Raw genomic sequence first — 22,869 nt, 5'->3', positions numbered from 1 at the left:
GTCTAACACCAGCCCTGGTTGGATCCTCAGTTTCAGAGAGTTTGGGACACTTCTTTTGAATTTTAGAAGTACAGTAAAACCTTGGTAATTCGTTCCAGAAGCATGCTTGTAATCCAAAGCACTCGTATATCAAAGCAAATTTCCCCTAGGAAATAATGGAAACTCGGACGATTCGTTCCACAATCCAAAAACTTTCATACAAAATACTATACGTACTCGTATTGCAAGACCTCGCTCGTTTAGAATAGTCACTACACTCCCGCAGCGTCAGAGAGAGAAGAACCATCGGCTCAGTTATGATGTGCATATACTGTATGTACTTGTATTGTAAGACCGTGTTTGTATATCAAGTTAAAATTTGATAAAATGTTTTGCAAAACACTTGCAAACCAAGGTTTTACTGCATATGAAAGTCAATAGAAGTATATGACTGATAATAACTTTGATAAGAATTATGAGTGGATCCTTTTATCCTGCAGTTGGGAAACCTTTAGCCCTTGCTACACAGAGTGGATAAGTCTTTGTGGGAGGGAAAGAAGTAGGATAGAATTTACGACAGCATTTAATATTGATTAAAATTTAGACTGGGTCTATAGTCTTTTTCTAAGTATCACATTGTGCTTAGTAATGGTGGGGTAAACAAACTCTGTTATTACAAACCCTTTGGCGCAGTTTGGCTTTGATTATTCTCTCTGGGAAAATTCCCTGCAGAGCTTTGTACCTACTGCCACAGCTGCCGTTTCCTCCCCTGACCCAAATGCTGCCATTGAGAATGCCTGAGAGCAATGCATATAATTTTTTATTCAAGTAAAATGTATTTATATTTTCAATAAGCAAAAATGACAAGGAACACATTCCTTAGCTGAATACAATAACATTTGTAAATTGCCCTGTGAAAAAGAACGCGAAGAAATCTGCGCCTGCTTTTTCCTATGGGAACTTTTCTTTTGAAAATGATGCAAGTAAAAATGAAAATATAGGGGTTGATTCAGACTTTGCTGACCGCCAGAGGCATTATTCCTGGATATTTAATGCTGGGGTTTGTCCAGGGTTAACCTTGGCTGGTTAATTGGATAATTGCCGACTCCCCTCCTGGAACATTCCCAAAACAGCCAGTTTTCAGGGTGACACTAAATAGTCATTTTCAGCGGTTAAGGTCTGCTGAAAATGAGCAGTTAGCCTTAAACAGGCAATTTAATTGGCAGGAGCTTTTCTGGCCAGTTAAATCACTTGAATAGAGATCCACAAGGCTTGCACATGTTATGTCCCTGTGTGACTGAAACTGGATCCCACCTGCTTTATGGCCGGGCAATGTGTGGACATTTTCAGTTAACTTGCGTAAATTGCCCACTCGGCTTGTCTTGAAAATGCTGGAAATATTTGTTTTTTAAAGATTTTATAACCTTTTATTTTATTTTATTTATATTTTATTACTATTCTTTTGTCCCTGCATTAATTCCTTTTGGAAATTAATTTGGCCCCAAATTAATAATTTATTAGAAAATCATGTTGGACTATCATATGATACAATATTATTTGGAACAGCAATGAGAACAAAAAGTCCGATTTCAGCTAATAATAATAAACTTTTATTAATTTTAACAGGGGTCGCCATACAGCAAATTACTCAGAACTGGAAGGATTACACTAAATTGAATTACACTTTTTGGTGGAATTCAATTTGTCATTTATATAAAATGGAAAAAGTATTGGCATTACAACAAGGTTATATTAAAAAATTTAATAAAATATGGGGACCATTGACAAATTATTCTACTGATCAGATATAATAACACATGTATAGAACATATAGAAGGGGTAGGGAGGGAAAACTATTGTAATATTAATATGATATAAAATTCTGATAAAGGGTTTATTTAATTCACATTGTAAGAACATTTAATAATAATTTCAAGTGTTTTTTCATAATTGAATGTATTACATGTATTTCACTTGATGTAAGAATTTAAAAAAAGAATAAAAAAGATTTAAAAAAAAGATTTTATAACCTGCCAGTCAAAGAGCAGAACCATTTCTAGTCCTTAAGAGTTTGTCACTGCCGTGATAAACTGCTATGGTTGATTCTGTGAGCATAATATTAACACAATAACCCCACTTATGTCCCTGATACAGGTTTCCAAACAACTGTTGGTGACAGCTCAGGTTTTTGTAATGTGAATTGCTGCATTAATTATATCTGTGACCACATGTTAAAATAATGGATGATAGAATGTCTTGATTTTTTTTCTCATCTATTTGTTTTGAAATGGAGAACATGGAAGATAAAATACATGAAATAGAAACTTTAAACTCGCATCTTGCTGAAGCCCTAGAAAGTATGGAGGAATCTAAAAAACAAGAGGTAACTGTCTTGGAGAGTTTTATTTTTTATGCGATTTGTCACTCTTTTCAACACAACAGTAAACTAGCATGTCGTTTTTTATTAAAATGGATTTTTATCCAGTAAAAAAATATTCTGAGGCCATCCTGGCGTCTTAGGTTCAACACTGTGGCAATGAATATGCAAATAGATCTCATGCATATTCATTGGGGAAATCCTGAAAACCCGATTGGATTCCGGCCATCGAGGACCGGAGTTGCCCATGTCTGTTCTAGGCGATATACAATACAGTTAAAAATGAGGGAATACAAATTTAAAATATTTAACAAAAGCCAAGACATAGACAAGACAAACAAACGAACATGAAACAAAAGGGCCGAGGGTGAAATGCAATATAATCAGAAAAGATCACAAAAGGATGGGGACAAAGTTGATTCAAAGCTACCTTTACAGAAACAGTGAAAGAGTCCTGAGTCAGTGAAGAAGCTTTTTAAAGCTCCTTTAACTTTATCAATGTTTGATTCCTCCCTGAGATAGGAGGGCAGGGAGTTTAAAATTAGGGGTGCTGTAACGGCGAATGAAGTCATATGATGCCTATGGAAGGTCTTGAGGGACGGGATAAAAAATAAGTTTTGAGAAGATCTAGGTTTCTAGAGGGAGCATGTAGAATAAGTAATTTAGCATTGAAGCTGGATGTCTAGATATGAGTGTTTTAAAGGTGAGTAGGGCGATTTTGAAGGTGATACGGTGAGGGATAGGGAGCCAATGGGCATTTTTAAGTAGCGGGGTAACGCGATCATATTTCTTTGAATTGGTAATCATTTTGATCGCAGTATTTTGAATGAGTTGTAGCCGTCTGATTTCCTGAGTTTACTGAGGCTGCAGGTAGGAAGGGAAGCTGGGACGGCAACAGCTGCCATGACGGAGGCTTTGAAATGGTAGTCAGGGGTGATTTTGGGGAGGGGGCAATTGCATGGGGTCTCAGCATAACAAGGAGGCCCTTTAGCAAAGTTAATTCAGGCCCACGCCTTATCTGCCCTGGGCTCCAATGCATCAATGCTGGTAGTGCAATAGCAAAAGAGATGGTATGAAAGGGTTCATGATCTGCAAGGGGAGATTTCATAACACGAGAAAGTTGGAGAGAGGGAGCTGAAATATTTTCCAAAAAGGTTAGTTGTCTCTTTTCTAGATAAGCGCAGCTGATGGGGTATAAAAGCTGCAAGTGTCATTTCTGCCTGAAAATTATTTCTATTTCTTATAGATCAAAATCTCAAAAAAATGTATCTTTACATAATGTTAAGGTTAATTCTTCAATGATCTTCACTTCACAGGTATGTTAGATAGATTGTGAGGCCACCGGGACAGACAGGGAAAATGCTTGAGTACCTGATTGTAAAACCGCTTAGATAACCTTGATAGGCGGTATATAAAAACCTAATAAACTTGAAACTTCTTAGAACCAAATGTTCAAGGCAGGTAACAAAAATGACAGCCGGGCAGACTTTTACAGTTTATGTCCCAAAAATGCCAAAAAAAGACCATGTTCATGTTTTAATCATGAATTAGTAATGAGGGGGACTGGTGGGCAGACTGGATGGACCGTTAGGTCTTTATCTGCTGTCATTTACTATCTTACTGCGCAATACCACATATAGACACGAATTATACTATCTTAACACAAGGTCTCAATGCATAAAATGAGACCTTGCACTAAAATAGCCCAACTTATGGTGAAATACGCCATCTTAGCCATAGCCCACATTGATGACTTCCTCCATATTTAGAATATTGTGTACAATTCTGGACACCGCACCTTCAAAAAGACATAAATAGGATGGAGTCAGTCCAGAGGAAGGCTACTAAAATGGTGCATGGTCTTCATAATAAGGCGTACGGGGACAAACTTAAAGATCTCAATACGTATATTTTGGAGGAAAGGCGGGAGAGGGGAGATATGAGAGAGACATTTAAATACCTACATAATGTAAATGCACATGAGTCAAGTCTCTTTCATTTGAAAGGAAACTCCGGAATGAGAGGTCATTGGATGAAGTTAAGAGGTGATAGGCTCCGGAGTAATCTAAGGAAATATGTTTTTACCGAAAGGGTGGTAGATGCATGGAATAGTGCCCCGGTAAAGATGGTGGAGACAAAAAATATATCTGAATTCAAGAAAGCGTGGGACAGTGTCAACATATGACCGGGCCAAGCGGTATTACCCATCACATAGCCACACCCCCAGGCACCTTTTGGTCTTTTCCAGGTCTGTTAAAACACAATTTACAGGGATACACACATACACCATACGTTCTCTTAAAATCCCTGACCAGGTTGTCCTAGCTCCTCTTGGTCCTCTCCAGGTCTTCTCCCGAGTCCTTCTTCTGACCCTCCATTGGCTCTCTAGGTCTTCAGCAGCTTCTGGTGCCATTTACCTGTCCCTCCACCAGTTGCCACATCCCTGGTCCTTCTGCCGGTCATCTTGTCAATCCTTCCCCTTCAGCCTTGGACTCTTCCAGCTTCTCCATCACTCAGTAATTTTATCCTGCATGCATGCACTGAGGGCTCTCCCAGCCCCTCAGTCATCTTATCGCAGATGCATGCACTGAGGACTCTCATTGTGGGGCCACTACCAGTCCCTCACTCCCTGGCCTCTTGGGTCCCCTCCACCTCTTCTTTACTGGTCCCACCACCAGTTATCAAGCCTGAGCCACTTCCTTGACTCCAGGCTCTACTGGACCCTCTGGCTACTCTTAGCTCTTTCTCGCTGGTGTATAGGTCCCAGCGGACCCTCCCATCCCCGGGGTTCACTACAGGGGCCAGATCTCTCTTCCCCCTATGTATAAGTCCCCGTGGACCTTCCAACCACTGGGCTTTTTACTGCTGCACCAGTCCCCCATCAGGACTAGTCAGCCTGTACACTCTACTCCGCTGCACCGAGCTCCCTGTCAGCCAGTCAGCTGTAGCCTTAAGGGCTTACCAGGAGTTAGGCCAGCATTCCTCCTCTCAAAGGAGCTTCTTGCCTTAGTTCTGAGCTCTCTGTGCTGGGAGCTGTTCTTTTCAGCACCACAATCTACTCAGGGTGAGTGGACAGCTCTATGCAGATTAGCCTTACTCTCAGGCTCAATGAGCTCCACTGGCCAGTGACAGGGAATGTCACCCTGTCACAGACAGGCATATGGGATCTCTTAGGGAGAAGAGGAAATAGTGGATGCTGTGGATGGGCAGACTAGATGGGCCATTTGGGCTTTATCTGCCATCATATTTCTATGTTTCTAAACCCGAAGAGAAAATACACCATCATAAAGCAACAAAGAAATCATAACTATGTAGGAATTTGCACATTTGCTATAGAGGGTTTGTTGCAATTTTCCTATTGAGGAGTATTTTTCTTTAATCGTATGCAATTGATATGATGAAATAGAAAACATAAGAACATAAGAATTGCCGCTGTTGGGTCAGACTAGTGGTCCATCGCACCCAACAGTCCGCTCATGCGGCGGCCCCCAGGTCAAAGACCAGTGCCTTAACCAAGACCAGTCTCACCTGCATACATTCCGGTTCAGCAGAAACTTGTCTAGCCTTGTCTTGAATCCCACACTTAAATCCTTTGAGACTGCAGTGTCATATTTGGCATTGCTTGGTTTAATTGACGCTCTTAACTTGTTATATCAGCAAGACTGCAAAGAGGCTGTCTTGCTTGGGAGCCAAGGCCTGTATCTTGGCTGTTGCCTCATGGTTCCACCTGACCTCCAGCAAGTGCAGCACTGCGGGAAGCAAGTGTCGTCTGCAGCAATAAGCATCAGCTGAAACAGCATAAAAGTTCCAAAGACATGTGTCCCTAAAAAACCCCCATAAAATTTAGATTGTCAGTAAAAATCTGGTACACCATCTGTGAAAACAATTGTCATGAGCTGGCAACATTTATCAGCAAATGTTGCATGATATCTTTGTATGCCCTTGTCTATTATGGTAAGACTAGTATTTTAGCCCGTTACATTAACGGGTGCTAGAATATATGTCTGTCTGTCTTTATTTCTGTCTCTCTCTCCGTCCCGCTGTCTTTTTCTTTCAGTCTCTCTCTCTCCCGCTGTCTTTCTTTCTGTTTGTCTCACTCCCTGGCCCCCCTTTGTCTGTCTGTCTTTCTGTCTCTCTCCCTGCCCCTGTGTCTTTCTTCCTATCTCCTTCCCTACTTCCCTGTGCAGCAGCTGCAGCATTCCCTCTCCCTCCATTTCCTTGTGCAGCAGCATTTTTTCCCTTCCCCCCACTTCCCTATGCAGAAGGTGAAGCAGAATTCCCTCCCGCTCCATTTCCTTGTACAGCAGCATTTTTTCCCTCCCCCCCACTTCCCTGTGCAAAAGCCGAAGCAGCATTCCCTCCCTCTCCATTTACCTGTGCAGCAGCATTTTTTTACCTCCCCCCACTTCCCTGTGCAGCAGCCGCAGCATTCCCTTCCCCTCCATTTCCCTGTGCAGCAGCATTTTTCTGCTCCCTGCACTTCCCTGTGCAGAAGCCGGAGAATTCACTCCCCCTCCATTTCCCTGTGCAGCAGAATTTTTTCCCTTCCCCCCACTTCCCTGTGCAGAAGCCGAAGCAGAATTCCCTCCCCCTCCATTTCCCTGAAGTTTCGGTCTGGCCTGCTCCCTGCTCGCCTTGCTATAGTGTATTTTTTAGTTGAAAGATGCGGCGACGGCTCCTCTCATGATCCCCACCTGCGTCGGAAGTCCGACGCAGGCGGGGATCGTAAGAGGAGCCAACGCCGCGTCTTTCAACTAAAAAAATACACTACGGCAAGGCGAGCAGGGAGCAGGCCAGACCGAACAACAGCACGGAAAACAGGGAGCAAGGCAGAACTTAAAACATAAAACTTTAGGTCAGCGAGTGTGCTTAGATGAAAACCTTGGCAGAATTATTAGTAAGTTTAAAGTCGCTGCTGCGGCTCCTCTCACGATCCCCACCTGCGTCGGAGACGCAGGCGGGGATCGTGAGAGGAGCCGCCGCCGCGGTCTTCGAACTTAAAAATACAATCCGAAAAGACATTAAGGGAGCAGGGAGCACAAAGAACTTTAGAAAAGATGTTCCTAAGCAATTTATTTATAGAAAACATCGCCTTCTGGTGCGCGAGTGTTCTTACAGAGAAACAGAATCCTAAGCGCGCATGCGCAACTGTTGCCTGCTGGGGCCCTACAGCTCACGGAAACGGGAGCACGCAGGTAAGAGTGCGCATGCGCGGCTTAGGGTTTTATTATATTAGATGGCTTGAACTGGATTTATAAGGTAGTGATTTTCTGATCTTTGCACTTTTTCTTGTGTTCTAGGCTGTGTTGAACGAACAGCTGTGCGTGTGGGACAAACAGGTTGAAGCGGAAATCGAGATGGTGCAGAATAAGTTTGAGAGAGAGAGGCAACAAGAGCTGGCAGAGTACAAAGAGCAAATAAAGCAGCACTCGCATACTATTTTAGCATTAGAAAGCAGGATATTGGAGGTGACAGAAGAACAACAGTGGCTAGAAAAAGAAAATGCCGATTTGCAGGACAATCTCGTTGGTAGGTGATAAATAATCAAACCATCGATATACGTTGTAGGCTTTTCTTATGAGTGGAAGCGCTTGTTGCTGCTGCCGTTTCTGCCCATCCATATCCATGAGCCTTCAGATAGGTGTGGCTCAAATTTGGGAGAGCCCTTTATTGAGTGTCCAGCTTTCTAAAGCCATCCATAAGAAGTAGCCCTCAAAGTGGACCAAATCTGAAAAAGCATAAGTAGAAATAGACCTTGGTGCTAACTGTGTGCGCTTTTCCAACTTTTTTTCTATTGCAGTGTTATTTGTGACAACATAATATTAGGTGGCTGATGCACTGAAATTTTCCTGTCTCTGTTGCTGTGAAACCTCGTACACATTTTCTAAAGTTTCAATTCATTTTGTTGCCTTTCAGGAGAGGGAAAGTCTTAGCAGTTGTTCACAGTACCAAGCTGTAGGAAATACACTAATAGTTCCTTTATTATGCTTTTTAGTTATGAATGGGCCGTGCACATTAAAATACCTGGACTGTGCTTTTAAAGGACAGTATGCAAACTCCTTGTCAAAGTGCAAAAGTTCATGGATATCCCAGTAGTTTCCACCTCCTTTTGTGGAGAATGACATGGGGACAATTTTGTCCTTGTTCAAGTGGAATCTCTATATCCCTGTCTACACGAATTTTGTCCCTGCCCCATTCCTGCTTGAAAGAACTTACAATCTAAACAGACAAACAAGATGTCATGGATACAGTTAAGGCAGTGGTCTCCAACTCCAACCCTTTGCAGGGCCACATTTTGGATTTGTAGGTACTTGGAGGGCCTCAGAAAAAAATAGTTAATGCCTTATTAAAGAAATGACAATTTTGCATGAGGTAAAACTCTTTATAGTTTATAAATCTTTCCTTCTGGCTAAGTTTTACTAATAATATTGCAATTTATAGCTAAAGAGACATATGATCAAGAAACTGTTTTATTTTACTTTTGTGATTATGATAAATGTACTGAGGGCCTCAAAATAGTACCTGGTGGGCCGCATGTGGCCCCCGGGCCACAGATTTGAGACCACTGAGTTAAGGGGAACAGTTAATCTGCTGGCTGGGTTGGAGGGCAGAGGGGAGAACAGGACAATCAAGCCATTGTGACATCACTGATGAGGTTGGCTCTTATTGGTAGAATGAGGCATTATGACATCACAATTTCAGCTCTGCTTCCCAAAGACTGAAACTCTTCACACTCCTACTACTACTACTACTATGAATTATTTCTATATCGCTACCAGACGCATGCAGCGCTGTACAGTCACAAAGAAGACAGTCCCTGCTCCAAAGAGCTTACAATCTAAACAGACAAGACAGACAAACAGGATGTCATGGATACAGTTAAGGGGAACAGTTAATCAGTGGGATGGGTAGGAGGGCAGAGGAGTAGGGTTAAGGATTGAAAGCTATATCAAAAAGGTGGGTTTTCAGTCTGCTTTTAAACACGGTAAGAGAAGGGGCTTGGGGAACAAACTCAGGTAATTTATTCCAGGCATAGGGGATAGCTAGATGAAAAGAACGAAGTCTAGAATTGGCAGTGGAGGAGAAGGACCACCCAGCTATGATACTGCCCAAAAAAATACCAAACTAGTGAAAACAACAACACCTGACTTTTCACTTTTCCAACTGCTGCTACTAGCTCAGGAAAACCACATTTACAACCACACCGCGAACAATAAGGAAAATGAAGCGCTTTTGCGACACGAGAGCCTTACGATGCGCACTACAGTAAAGCACGCCTACGATTGCGGATCATGTGAACTATGATGTGCCTTTACTGGCGCACGCGTACATTTGCGCCTCTGAACTTGATGTATTCTGCGTCTGTGTAGTCGCTTTCTCTGACTGGTAGGATGGGATTACGGCGGACCTCGGTGACAGTCATTTGCATGCGAAATTGTTTGAACATCAATCGCCATTTTCAAATCGGACTTTTACCAGACCCACAGGATTTTAACAGTGATTTTAGAGTATCTGGGTCTAAGTGCTGACACCCACAAAACAGCCGGTTTTGCATTAGGCACTAGCCCAATATTTTCAGTGGCACCAATTGGTACGTGTCGCTGAAAATGAGCAGTTAGCCCCAAATAAATGATTTGACTGGCCAGGAGCCATTTCTGGTTGGTTGAATATCGACCCCCTCATATGCCCAGATAGAATTTCACCTGAGGAAGAGGGATTCTAACCCAGGGCTTTTCCAGGCTAGCTCCAAAATTTAATTTCACTATTAACTCCAGATAAATAACTATAAATTTCCGCTATTCCTAATCATGCCAGAAAACCAGATTGATGTGGTAATTTACCTATATTCTTTGTGTGGGGGGTTTATTTTTGTTTCATTCTACCTTTTTTTTTTCTTTTTAGCTGCTCAGAACATGATAGATCAAACAGATCCTATGACCTTAACAGTTCCATCCGGGATTTATACTATTAAGGAGACCTCTGCTTTTCTAAAGTAAGGAAATAAACATTTCTCTGTGTCAATAGCATTTGAGGTGGTCAGAAAGGCTGTAGAGAAGTTCACAGAAACAAAAGGAATGATAACATATTGGCAAATATCCTTGCTCCATTTCCTATGTAAGGTGTTTATTTGTTTTTTAAATATAATTGTCCTATAATTAAATAAATGTACTCTATACAACAGGAGCTGAAACATCCAGGTGTTAGTTTACACTGGTATTTTATAAAAGGATTTGCTGACATAGCGTTTTTTATAAAATACTAGCAGGAATAGATGTTATCCCAGGACAAGCAGGCAGGTATTCTCACTAGTGGGTGACCTCCAAGCTAACCTCAATGGGATGGTGGGAGAGTTGGCAACTTAGGAGAACAAATTTTGTAACACAGTTTGGCAAAACTGTCCATCCCGTCTGGAGAAAGTATCCAGACAATAATGATCTTATAATGAATAATGGGCTTAGAGGGAGGGTGGAGGGAGGGTTGCATTTATATTTATAAGATACAGTGATAAGATGTTCAAGTGATCTAATTAATAGTGTTTATTATGATTCTTGTACACTTGATGAAAGTTTAAAAACGAATAAAGAATTTAAAATAAAAAAAAAAAAATAACAGACTATGGACTTTTCCTCCAGGAAATTGTCTAAACCCTTATTAAAAACCTGGTGATGTGGTGAGTTAGTGTGTGGAATATTTATTTCGTAATCGAGAGCACATAGTTCGAGTTGGGTCAGACTAGGCTCTTGGCCAGGATTTCTGAAAGAGCCAAGTTTTTAGGAATTTGTGGAACAGTGTGTATGTGGGGGGAATTGTGGATCTCTGCTGATAATATGTTCTACATTTTTGCAAGTCGGTAATTAAAGAAGTTGCTATGTTGCCTTTTATACTTTATTCCTTTCAGAGAAGCAAAGGATAATATCAGGCAATTAGTGCTACGTTGCTTGATCAATCTTTCCAGTATTGTATATCTGGGGAAACTATTAGGAGTCTCTAGAAGTAGGATCTTGAAAGCTAGGCAGCATGTCTTGAATTCAATTCGCTTGTCAAATGGGAGCCAATGTAGTTCTATCAATAGTGGTTTGACTTGATCAAATCTCGATTTGAAGAATATGAGTCTTACTGTTAAGTTCTGTATTAGTTGGCGCTTTTTATTTCTTCAATAGTCCTGAGAAAAGTACATTGCTGTAGTCTATTATTGGCTAAATGAGTATCCTGTAGTGCTGGCGAAGGAAATAGGGTCTATGGCAGGGGTGGGCAACGAGGGCCGCAATCCAGTCGGGTGTTTAGGAGTTCCCCAATGAATATGCAAGAGATCCATTTGCATGCAATGGGAGGCAATGCATGCAAGTAGATCTCATGCATATTCATTGGGGAAATCCTGAAAACCCAACTGGATTGCGGCCCTCGTTGCCCATCCCTGGTCTATGGACATCAAATCTCCCAATCCTTTAGCAAAAATGCACCAACCCCAAATGTGAGCTAGAACTTAGTCTGCAAACTTCTATATGAGTAATGGAGGAAAAAGACCTCAGTGATATACCAAATCACTCAATACAAGAGATAAGACATACTTTACAGGCTTTTAATCATTGGTCAAAAAGCCTTCTCTTTACCAACCCTTTGACTTTTTAACATATTACTATTAGCTTAGCAGGGTTTAAAAAAAGTTTGGCTAATTTCCTAAAAGAGAAGTCCATAGGCCCTTATTCAGATGGCTTAGCAGGGTTTAAAAAAAGTTTGGATAATGTCCTAAAAGAGAAGTCCATAGGCCCTTATTCAGATGGCTTATTCTTAGGATAATAAGCATAAAATCTGTTTCATTACTTGGGACCTGGGTTGGCCACTATTGGAAACAGGATACTAGGCTTGATGGACCTTCGGTCTATCCCACTATTGCAGCTCTTATGTTCTTATTATTCTCAACAATACAGTTCAAGCAGGGGACTTATCTGTTGACTCAGTTTGTAGACTAAGATCCAGCTCCCATTTTGGGATGGTATTTCAGAACATACACATGTATGTTTAGAAACCAGCAAATTTGTGTTTCCCCAAGCTGTCATAGATCCCAGTATTTATCAGAAATAAGGGAAGCTGCTGCCTCTGCACCCAGAGGTTGCGAGATCAAATCCCAGTGCTGCTCCTTGTGACCCTGGGCAAGTCACTTAATCCTCCAGTGCCTGCTGCTTTGAATGTCAGCTCTGAAATGCCAAAGCCACAAAAAGGCAATATACAAGGCCCCATTCCATTTCCCTTCCCTAATCACGTCACTAGAGCAGTATAAAAAAACAAGCACTTCACATGACCTAGATGTCTCATTATTGGTCTCAGTGGACATAAACATTAATTCCCCTTCTGAAATGGGGGAATGTAAGTGTATATTTTAGCTCCACCCTCATCCCGCCCACTATCATTTAGTTTTTTAAATAAAGTTTTTGAAAATGAATCTTAATCTCCTTAATTTCAGAAAAGAATTAACTCATGCTCAGGAGGAGATCCTGTCCCAACATGGCATTATCACGCGACTAAAGAGAGAACTGGCAGATGCGAGCATTAGAATGTCAGATATGTCAGGTTGGTGAAATATATCAAGTCGCCTTCTCAGTTTACCAGGTGTTTAAAAAAACATATGCCTTCAGAAATCAAAAACAGGGCAGATAACTCAACCAAAATAGAAATGTTGAGTGACTAAAAGTAGATATATTAAATATTGTGAAGTAGCCACTCTGTATGCCTTAATAATAAACTAAAGCAAATATCCTTCAACTACTATTAAAACTAATGCTCAGAGACCTGAAGGCGGATGGAGCCGCCTCACATTGAACAATGCCCTGATTGGGTGGTGAGGCGGCTCCATCCGCCTTCATGTCTCTGAGCATTAGTTTTAATAGTAGTTGAAGGATATTTGCTTTAGTTTATTATTAAGGCATAGAGAATGGCTACTTCGCAATATTTGAAACAATAATTCCTTAGCATCCCCCCCCAAACCAGTGCAGAATCTGGGGGTTGTTATGTCCATCGACCAGTAGATAAAAATAGAAAATGCAGAATTGTATTATGGTCTAAAAAGAACATGTGCTTTTCCAGTAATTCAGTATTTTTTAATCTTCTTCAGGTAATAGATGGTGTATTCTGCAGCTCCTAGATGGTAAAAAAAATAAAAAGTGAGAAATGGAGGAAAAAGACCTCCATGGTAGACCAAATCACTCAATACAAGAGATAAGACACACTTTACAGGCTTTTAATCATTGATCAAAAAGCCTCCTCTTTACTGACCCTTTGACTTTTTAACATATTACTATTAGCTTAGCAGGGTTTAAAAAGGTTTGGAAAATTTCCTAAAAGAGAAGTCCATAGGCCCTTATTGAGATAGCTTGGGGAAATCCATTGCTTATTCTTGGGTAAGCAGCATAAAATCTGTTCTACTACTTGGGGGTCTAGCTTGGTACTTGGGACCTGAGTTGGCCACCGCTGGAAACAGGAAATTGGGCTTGATAGACCTTCAGTCTATCCCAGTAAGGCAATTTTTATGTTCTTATGTAAGTCGAGTATGGGACAATCAAGCCATTGTGACATCACTTTGGTTCTTAGGCATTGGTGGAATGAGGCATTATGACATCACAGTGACAGCTCGAGAATGTTGCTACTATTTGAGTTTCTGCCAATTCTTGGGACCTGAGTTGGCCACTGTTGGCTTGATGGACCTTCGCTCTGTTCCAGTATGGTAATTTCTTATGTTCTTACTCCGGGGCACCTACCCACAAAGTAGGCATGGTTAGGAGCAGAATGTAGGCATGGTATGAGGTAATGATAATAATAATTTATTTTTTTATATACTTCCAAAGCCATGATAGTTTGAGGCGGTTTACAACAAGAGGCAAAGTAGTTCCAGTGCAAAGTCATCGAAAAAAAAGGTACAGGTTGGGAGGAGAGAAACACTAGATTCATAGGTTACAATCGGTTAAACAAATTTGTTTTTATTGATTTTCTAAAATTGAGATAAGATGAGGAGTGGTTGATGATGTTAACCAGCCAGTTGTTCCATTTACCTGCCTGGGAAGCAAGAGTTCTGTCCAGGAATCTTTTGCAGCGGCAGTCCTTTAATGATGGATTCTGCACATGGACCTAATGGAACTGTCCAGAATAAATTGAGAAACCAGATACATAGGGGCCAGGCCAAAGATTGAGATATGATAACCATGAAAACCCTGGCCGAACTCAATGCAGATGCCACTAAGTGCGGTTCTGTAAACAGCACCTACATTTGAGTGACGTACAGCAGACACTATTTTGCTAGGCACCTGCCGATGTACAGAATTCCGAGCTGTCATTACCACCTTGCTGCAGGCTAGGAAGTATTTTGTTTCAGTAGCAAATGCAAGAGTCAGGAGAAACTTTGAGAGCTGGTGTTCTGAAAGATCTCTTTCTCACTTCAGCTCTTCTATTCCTCAGGAAGGTCTTAAGAGAAGGTTAGCTCTTAGTTTCTTGAATATTCAGGTCATGGCGCTTGTTTATTTTAGGAGCTCTGTGTCAGCATTTATGAGACAAACTTGGTTCTTTTTATTGCATAGAGCTTTTTGGACCCCAGTTCGTTTACAGAAGTTAGATAGTTCTAAGTCAAAAGGACTTTAGATCATTTACTTTTTTTTTGTCCTTGTATCAATGCCTTTTGGAAGTCAATTTGGTCCCAAATTAATACATTGTTAGAAAATCATGTTGCCCTATCCTATGATACTGTTTTATTTGGAACATCTATGAGATTAAAGAGCCAAATTTCAGCAAGTAATAATAAACTTCTTTTAATAATGACGGGAGTTGCCATTCAGCATATTACCAGAAATTGGAAAGACTACACTAGGCTCAATTACTCCTTTTGGTGGAATTCATTATGTCATATCTATAAAATGGAAAGAATAATTGCTTTACAGAAGGGGATTTGTAATAACTTTAAAAAGATCTGGGGGCCATTGATTGCATATTCTAATGATTAGACACCTTAGACACCTTTCTATGTATGAGAGTATAATTAGTATGGGATGGGGGGATGTAAAATGTGAGATTTACCTGATTCATTATTATTGGAAGGGATGGGAGGGGGAGGGAATTCTTTTATGTATTTATGAATATGTTGATAAGATTGTCAAGTGATTTGTATGAGTTCTCTGGTATAATATTATACACTTGTTGTATGAATTGAAAATGAATAAAGATTTGGAAAAAAACCCAAAATGTATCAATTAACTTCAATGGCACTATTTAGGCTAATTAAAACAATTTGGGTTATGCGCAGAGTTTAATTAGGCGTCCGCGATTAGGACGCCCAGCGGCACCTAATGTGGGCATTCTTTATAGAGTCTAGCCCAGACATGAGCAACTCTGGTCCTCGAGGGCCAGAATCCAATCGGGTTTTCAGGATTTCCCCAATGAATATGCATGAGATGTATTTACATGCACTGCTTTCAATGCATATTCATTGGGGAAATCCTGAAAACCCGATTGGATTCCGGCCCTCAAGGATCGGAGTTGCCCACGTTTGGTCTAGTCCCAACTGCCCACTTATTGTCTTTATAGAGAGATTTTCCTTTTAACACTTGTTAGAAGCCATTGTCATTTCAAGCTTAATTTTCATAGGAGAGCTTCGTGAGAAGGAGAAGATAGAATTGGAGAAAAACCAGACTCTTGTTAGAAACCAAAAAAATGAACTGAAAATACTGAGAGAGAAGCTGGCTGATATGTCTTTTCGTATGGAACAGAAGACCTCAGAGCTTGAAACAGCCAAAGAAAATATAAGGTATAGTTCAGACAGTGAAAATCTAGCAGGAACTTGTTCTTCACTGGCACCTCCTTCTTAGGTTAAATAGTTTTGATACACGGGGGTAGAAGGGATGGCAAAAATAGCAAACTTAATTTACGTCCTGAAAACTAATCAAAAATTGTATTATTTATTTATTGTATTATTTTTTATTTACTGTATTTTTTCGCTCTATAAGACGCACTTTTTCCACCCCCCAAAAAGGAGGTGGAAAAGTGAGTGCGTCTTATGGAGCGAACACACCTTCCCCCCCCACCCCCCTGGTACCTTTTTTTAACTGGCGGTGGTCCAGTGCAATCTCCTGCTGGAAGGCAGCGTTTCTCGCTGCAGAACGGCGCATAAGGCAGGAGCGTGATCTTTGCGCTTCCTGCCTGGTCCTGTGCCACTCCGTGATTGGCTGCCATCAGTTCTTGTGAATCGAGAAAGGCAGCCGTCCAGCAGGAGACCGCGCTGGACCACCGCCAGTTAAATAAAGCACCAGACGCGCCTACGTGTAGAGGAGGAAAACCAAGAAAAAAAAATTCTTAACCAAATTTTTTTTTCCTTGGTTTTTCCTCCTCTACACGTAGGTGCGTCATGGTCAGGTGCATCTTATAGACCGAAAAATACGGTATATCACCTTGTGGCAACGTGGCTGGCCGACAGATTGGGAGCTCCACAGTCAGGGTTCAGTGTAAATCTAAAAGGAAACTTTATTGCTGAACAGGCAAATAGAATGGCAGTCTGTTTCCATCATAGACACAAGGCTTAACAGGGCAACAAGAATGCTTAACAATGGTTTTTCCTCTGCTCAGCAGTCCTATCTTGTAAGACTTTATAGTATAGTTCAAGTCACTTATGCTTAAATCCGGGTCAGGCTTTAGTTATGACACTCAGCTGTGGCTTAACTGCTTTATCGTAAAGGGAGTGTTTTCAGGGATACCTGCCACTATACCATTCATTCCCTCCCACACACCATTTAAAATTTAGACGTAATAACATGATGGCTTATACTCTAATAAAATGATCTGAACATAAAAACATAACACCAAGGGCATAAAAAGCAAAAGTCTTATGATAGGAAGAGAAGGAATTAGCACAAAATTTTTAAAAAACCTTTTGACAATATAAAATCTAGGAGACAAAAGAAGGAAAGGCTGAGCCACTAGTTCAGATAACAAGGGAACTCAGTAATCGAGAAAATATTGTTGAAATATCCAGGCTTTAACCCAGCCTTATATTTCTTCTTGCACAGTGCTCAATAAGTTTTTTATTATAATTTTGAATAATACATTATCCAATAATGCAAAGGAAAAAAAGGGATCTCCAAACACAATACATAATCAATCATACATAATTCATTTTGAAGCCCATGTAAAAGGGGAGACATGATACAATTTCAACAGAAAAGTTTAAGAAAAGATAAAGGAAATAATTCTCAGTTCACCTTCGCGAACCTTGAATCATTCCTTACTATAATAGGATTCATTTCTCCTCTTATTTCTCAGCAATAAATCTTAAATAAAATTAAACTTATTTCTGTTCTCAAGCAACTAAAAATTGTTGTAATTGAATGGGATCCCAAAAAATAAATTTAACGTCTTGTAACTTGACTAAACATTTACATGGAAATTTCAGACAAAAAGATGCCTCTAGAGCCAAAACTCTAACTTTTAACCTCAAAAACTCTTTCCTTCTGAATAGAGTAGCTCTAGAGACATCAGGAAAGATTCTAACCAAGTCTCCACAAAACTTTGTTAACCCATTTTTGAAGTAAAGTTTCATTATTAACATCTTATCTAGCTCACTCATGCATGTTATCACCAGGATAGTCCGACTCTGAATCACATCTTGAGTATCTTCCAAAAATTTGGTTAAATTAATTTTGGTTGTGACCAAATGGTCCACCTCCTGGGCAGATTCTTTTTTTTTTTTTTTAGGAACATGATAGTAATTATTTATTGGAAAGTTCTCCGCATTGGGCAATCTCAGTATTTCTTTAAAAAATTTCCTTAACAAAATTTCAGGTAATAATAAATGAGTTACAGGGAAATTGACCAAGCGGAGATTTCTCGCTCTATGCATATTTTCCATTGATTCTATTTTAGAATGTATCACTGTAGAATCTTTAACAGCAGATACTGAAGTGTATTCCGTAACGTTTTATCCAAACAGCTCAAATTGGAATCCACATTTTCTAATTTATGAGAAACAGACTGTGAAAAGTCCACCGTTTGTTTCATCGTTGATCTGAGAAACTCTCAATCCTAGAAATACCTAACCACAAATCTTTGAGGGTAGTATCCTGTGCTTCCACCGTAAGTGAATATTCCTCCACTACACCTGAAAAATCCAGTGATTTAGGTATTTCAGTATAGACTAGCTTATTAATCTGAGTGGAGGCTACCACTTGTTCGGTGGATATAGTAGGAATTATTTTCCTACTATCACATGATACTGGATGAAGGGGAGGAGACCGTTCGAGGGGACTCATTGAAGCACCTGAGAAAGAGGAGTTCATATTAATTGGTACTACTGAAGGGTTTTCAGTTGCTAATGTTAGATGCCTATCCATAGGGCCAGATACAGCTGGTGTAGAGCTCTTCGTTTTAATTTTCCTTTTCCCCATGTTCGATCTAACACTATTGTAATATAGTTAATACAAACTTGAAAATTCCAGCTCCCGGCTCCAAGGGGCTCCCAAGTTCTATCCTCAAAGGCCTCTCTAGGGTCTACCTAGAATCTCCCTGGTGGTCCTACAGGCAGTAGTGATTGCCACTAATGGTCATGGTGGCCATTTTAAGGCCTGACCCACAATGGGCAAGAGCAAGTGGGCATCACTTTTACCTGTACAACCCCCTAGACCCCAGGGAAATTCCAGGAGAAGTGGAGTATCAGGCTTGGACTTGAATTTTCTTGGGGGGGGGGGGGTGCGGAATTGGAACACCTACTTGAACTTATGCAATGTCTTATGTGAGTCCTATCTGAATATCAGCCAGAACCAGCAACTAGCATGTTTTCAAGTAGGGGGGAAGGGAGGTGTCTGAAATATGACCAGGTATTGAATATCCTAAGCTAATTCATCCTACAGCAGGCAGCATTTTAAAATGTGTGAGTATACCAAAACCAGTTTAATAAGTTTAATTATTCAAAAAGGATCTTCCATCAAGTTCAACTGCAGTAACCAACTCCACTGCTTATAAATTGCTCATTGATTTAATCATCAAGCCCTTTTAGACAAGGCAAAGGACCGAGCTGCCTGAACATGTTATTATTAAGTTGTTTCTGGATGCCTGAAGTTAACCTATTCCCTGAAACATTTTTGGAGACGAATGAAATTCAAGTTGAGACGAGACTATCATTGAACTCGGTTTTAGATTGGATTGTGATAAGTGGATAAATTTATATTTGATTTTAAAAAAAAAAAAAAGGATGGTAGTGCAAGTTCCTCATAGACAGTAATACAAGTGACCTTTGGTGACTGAAAAATCGGCTAGCCACTTATAAGCAGTTTAGTTGGTTGCTGGGGTTGAGCTTGATGGATGGGGTTCTTTAAATATCAATTCAAAGATTTTTGTTAAGCAGTTAAAATATATCGAGCTAATTTGGGGATGCACACAGTGTTATTAATGGAATTGGATAGTTGTGGACAACCTATGTGCCTTACAAAATTACCCTAGGTCACTCCTCGTTTCAAGATATTCCCCAAGCAAATGGAAGAGGAATTCTGAGGGAGGGAGTTGGGCGAAGCTGTAAATTGGTGGAGAGTTAGCAGTTGCACAAAATTCATTTTAAGATGCTAAATCACTTGTATATTAGTCCTGCAAGGGCCAATAAAATGAGAATAGAGCCATCAGAGGTTTGGTCCAAATGTGGGGAGGAAGAGGGAAATTTAAATATATAACAAGGACCTTCCCCCGCATTGAGAACTTTTGGGAAGATTTGTATGTAGAGATTAACGCCCTGTTAGGAATGAGGTTGCAAAAAAACCTCCTATGGTGTGTTTGTATAGTAAGATCGGTGATTTAGCAGTCCGCTCCAGTGCACGAGTGGTTTGATCGAAAGGCTTGCTTGCTTGCTTGTTTAAAGATGTTTGCAGCTACAGTGGATCAGTTTAGACCACCTGCTTCAGTATAATTCTTTGGTAGAACCAAATGATGAATTATTAAGAGTAGAGCGTTTTTTGGTAGAAACTGGGGGGGGGGGGCAGATGGCTAAAAAGCATTTCATGAAAGTATGGGAACCCTTTCTGGGAGTGCTGGCACCTTGAGTGCCTACTGCAATAGTAAATACTCTGGAAACGTAGGGTAGGCATAATGTGGGGGAAAGGGATAAGGGCAGGAGGGTGAGGAATGGGTGGATTTGGGGGGAAGTTGCTGTAGAGTTATGAAACTGTTTTGCTGTGTATATATGAGTTTTTTAGCTTTTTACAATGTTATTTTGACACTTGCATCAGGTATACTAAGCTACTCTGTAATGACTTACTTGAAAAAAAGATTTAAACATAAAATTACCCCAGGGAAAGTAGACGCAGACATTTGCACTTGCTTCAAGGCAGAGGGAATTGTCTATGTTGGAAAGAATATGCACATATTTTATAATGATAACCACACTGATTATGGCTTGTATAAATAAATGAAGGCGAAACTGTCAACATCAGAGTCTCTAAAGAGCTTCACCTTCACCCATCGCAGACTCTAATATACAGTTTATATTAATGCAGTCCTCAGATTTTATCATAGATATGCACAAATGTCCTGCCCCCCACTGCGTACATGTAAATTGCAGACTTCACCCTCTTGCTCCAGAGCTTCCTTTCAGTTGCAAAAGACCTGCTTCCTGTGCATTTATGCCACTGAGATATTTAAATGTGTCAATCATATCCCCTCTTTCACCTTTCTTCCAAAGTATACAGATGTCTTCACTAGGCCCGGCCAGAACCTGTAGATTGGGCCTGTTGACCAGAAAATGGAGACATAATGAAGCATTGTGAGCTCTGCATTGCAGACTTTGTATATGTGTCTAGTCTTAGTACTTTTCCCTAGTGGCGTAGCGAGAGTGAACAATTCCTAGGGCAGTGGTACACCTCCCCTGCCCTTTTCTCCGCCCCCCTCCCCCCAAGGCTCCTTTCCGATAACCCCCTGCCATGTGCACCCCCCTTTTCCTTCCCCCGTTCCTCTTTAATCTTCCCAGTGCAAGCAGCATCACAAACTTGCTGCCCGCGTCATGTCGGCTCTTCCTCTGACGTCACTTTCTAGACGCAGAACCCGGAAGTGATGTCAAAGAGAGCCAACACAGACACGGGCAGCACGTTCGTGATGCTGCTCGCACCGGGAAAATTAAAGAGGTATGAGGGAAGGGAAGGGGCACCTGGCGGGGGTGGGGTTGTTTGGGAAGGGGCAGAGGGATGGAGAGGAGGACAGGTGCGAGCGCTTCCACCAAGACAGCGCCCTGGGCGGACCACCCTCCCTTACTACGCCACTGCTTCTCCCAACCATCCACTTTTGCTCCTTCCACATTTCAGGGGTTCTGGCTATTCCTCACCCCTTCCCCTTGGGGATTTAAAAAAATAAAAATTGAGGATAAAATTTCTGCTGGTTGGAAATTTGAAGGCAGCACCAGCCCAGGAAGATGGACTAAAATAAGCTGTTGTAGCAGTACCCGGGGGGGGGGGGGGGGGGGGTGTAGCTGCTCTTCAGCCCATTTTGTTTCACTTAAGACGAGCAGTCTCAGAATTGCCCCTGTGGCTGAGAACCATTAGCAGTGTACAAGCAATTAAGGGCAGCATTGCACCCAGGTGACGATTTCTTTTCAGCCCATCATGAAAGCGCCAGCGGAAGGGCTAAAAACCTCTTTGCAGGAGTAAAATGAACTGTGGTAGCATTTTGTCCCTTTGCTCTCCTCGGATCTCTTCTTTGCTCAGGCCTGCTGTATTTCTGAGTTGCAACAATGAGGGACACTTCAACTGTGAGAGCTCCCTCGGCTGATGCCTTAGTTGTAGGCGAACTGTTTTTTCCTGAATTTCATTTTACTCCTGCAAAGAGGTATTTTATTGAAGAGAACCCAGGAAGCCCCCTCTGCACCACTGGTTTCACCTACTCCAAGACAGAAGTAAGAATCGGCACACATTGGTGTATTTTATTTTTAAAAAGGAGGGGGTTAAATGCTTTTCCAGCCTCTGGGAAAACTTATGGGATATTGCATAAAAGTGGATGCTGTGTTTTCTGATTGCTCGCTTTTGGTATGTATACCCCTGGACAACTTTTTAAGCACTTGATTGTGTAAAATTCTCAAGTTACTTATAAAATTACCCCCCGTATGGCCTCGACTGCCACCAAAAGATAAGTGTCCAGACAGTGATGTAACGAGGGTAGAAGGCGCCCTCCTTCATCCCCCCCCCCCACATCACACTCATGCCCTCCCTTACCCACCCCCCCATACCTCTTTAAATATTCCCCAGTGCAAGCAGCTTCTCCGGCCTACTGTTCACGCCAACGTTGACTTTCACTCTGACGTAGAGAATGACACGGGAACAAATTTCCTCGTCCTGTCTCCGCGAGTATTGTCCCTGTTCCTGCCCCATTCCTATAAGCTCTGCTTTAACTGCACAAGCTTCGAACACTTATGATTTTAAAGTGTTTCAGGCTTGTGCAGATGAGGACATAGCTTGCAGGAATGGGGCAGGGACAGGAGAAGAACTTGCGGGGATGAGAAAATGAGTTCCCGC

General features: G+C 41.2%; 1 protein-coding gene across 5 annotated transcripts in view; it reads left to right on the top strand.

The window, feature by feature from the left end:
• FHAD1 (forkhead associated phosphopeptide binding domain 1) overlaps positions 1–22,869 on the top strand; it is a 100,098-nt gene that overhangs the window by 52,955 nt on the left and 24,274 nt on the right. For all 5 annotated transcript variants that reach the window (XM_033922978.1, XM_033922977.1, XM_033922976.1 and 2 more), the window contains exons 18-22: positions 2,273–2,362; positions 7,657–7,885; positions 10,259–10,349; positions 12,819–12,925; positions 15,983–16,142. In XM_033922978.1, the coding sequence (XP_033778869.1) occupies positions 2,273–2,362; positions 7,657–7,885; positions 10,259–10,349; positions 12,819–12,925; positions 15,983–16,142 (677 nt within the window). The remainder of the gene's footprint in view (positions 1–2,272; positions 2,363–7,656; positions 7,886–10,258; positions 10,350–12,818; positions 12,926–15,982; positions 16,143–22,869) is intronic.

The sequence above is a fragment of the Geotrypetes seraphini genome, chromosome 15 (genome assembly GCF_902459505.1).
Source record: "Geotrypetes seraphini chromosome 15, aGeoSer1.1, whole genome shotgun sequence".
NCBI classification, from domain to species: Eukaryota; Metazoa; Chordata; class Amphibia; order Gymnophiona; family Dermophiidae; genus Geotrypetes; species Geotrypetes seraphini.
Note: the sequence above shows the minus strand (reverse complement) of the source record. Positions and strands in the feature narration are given on the sequence as shown.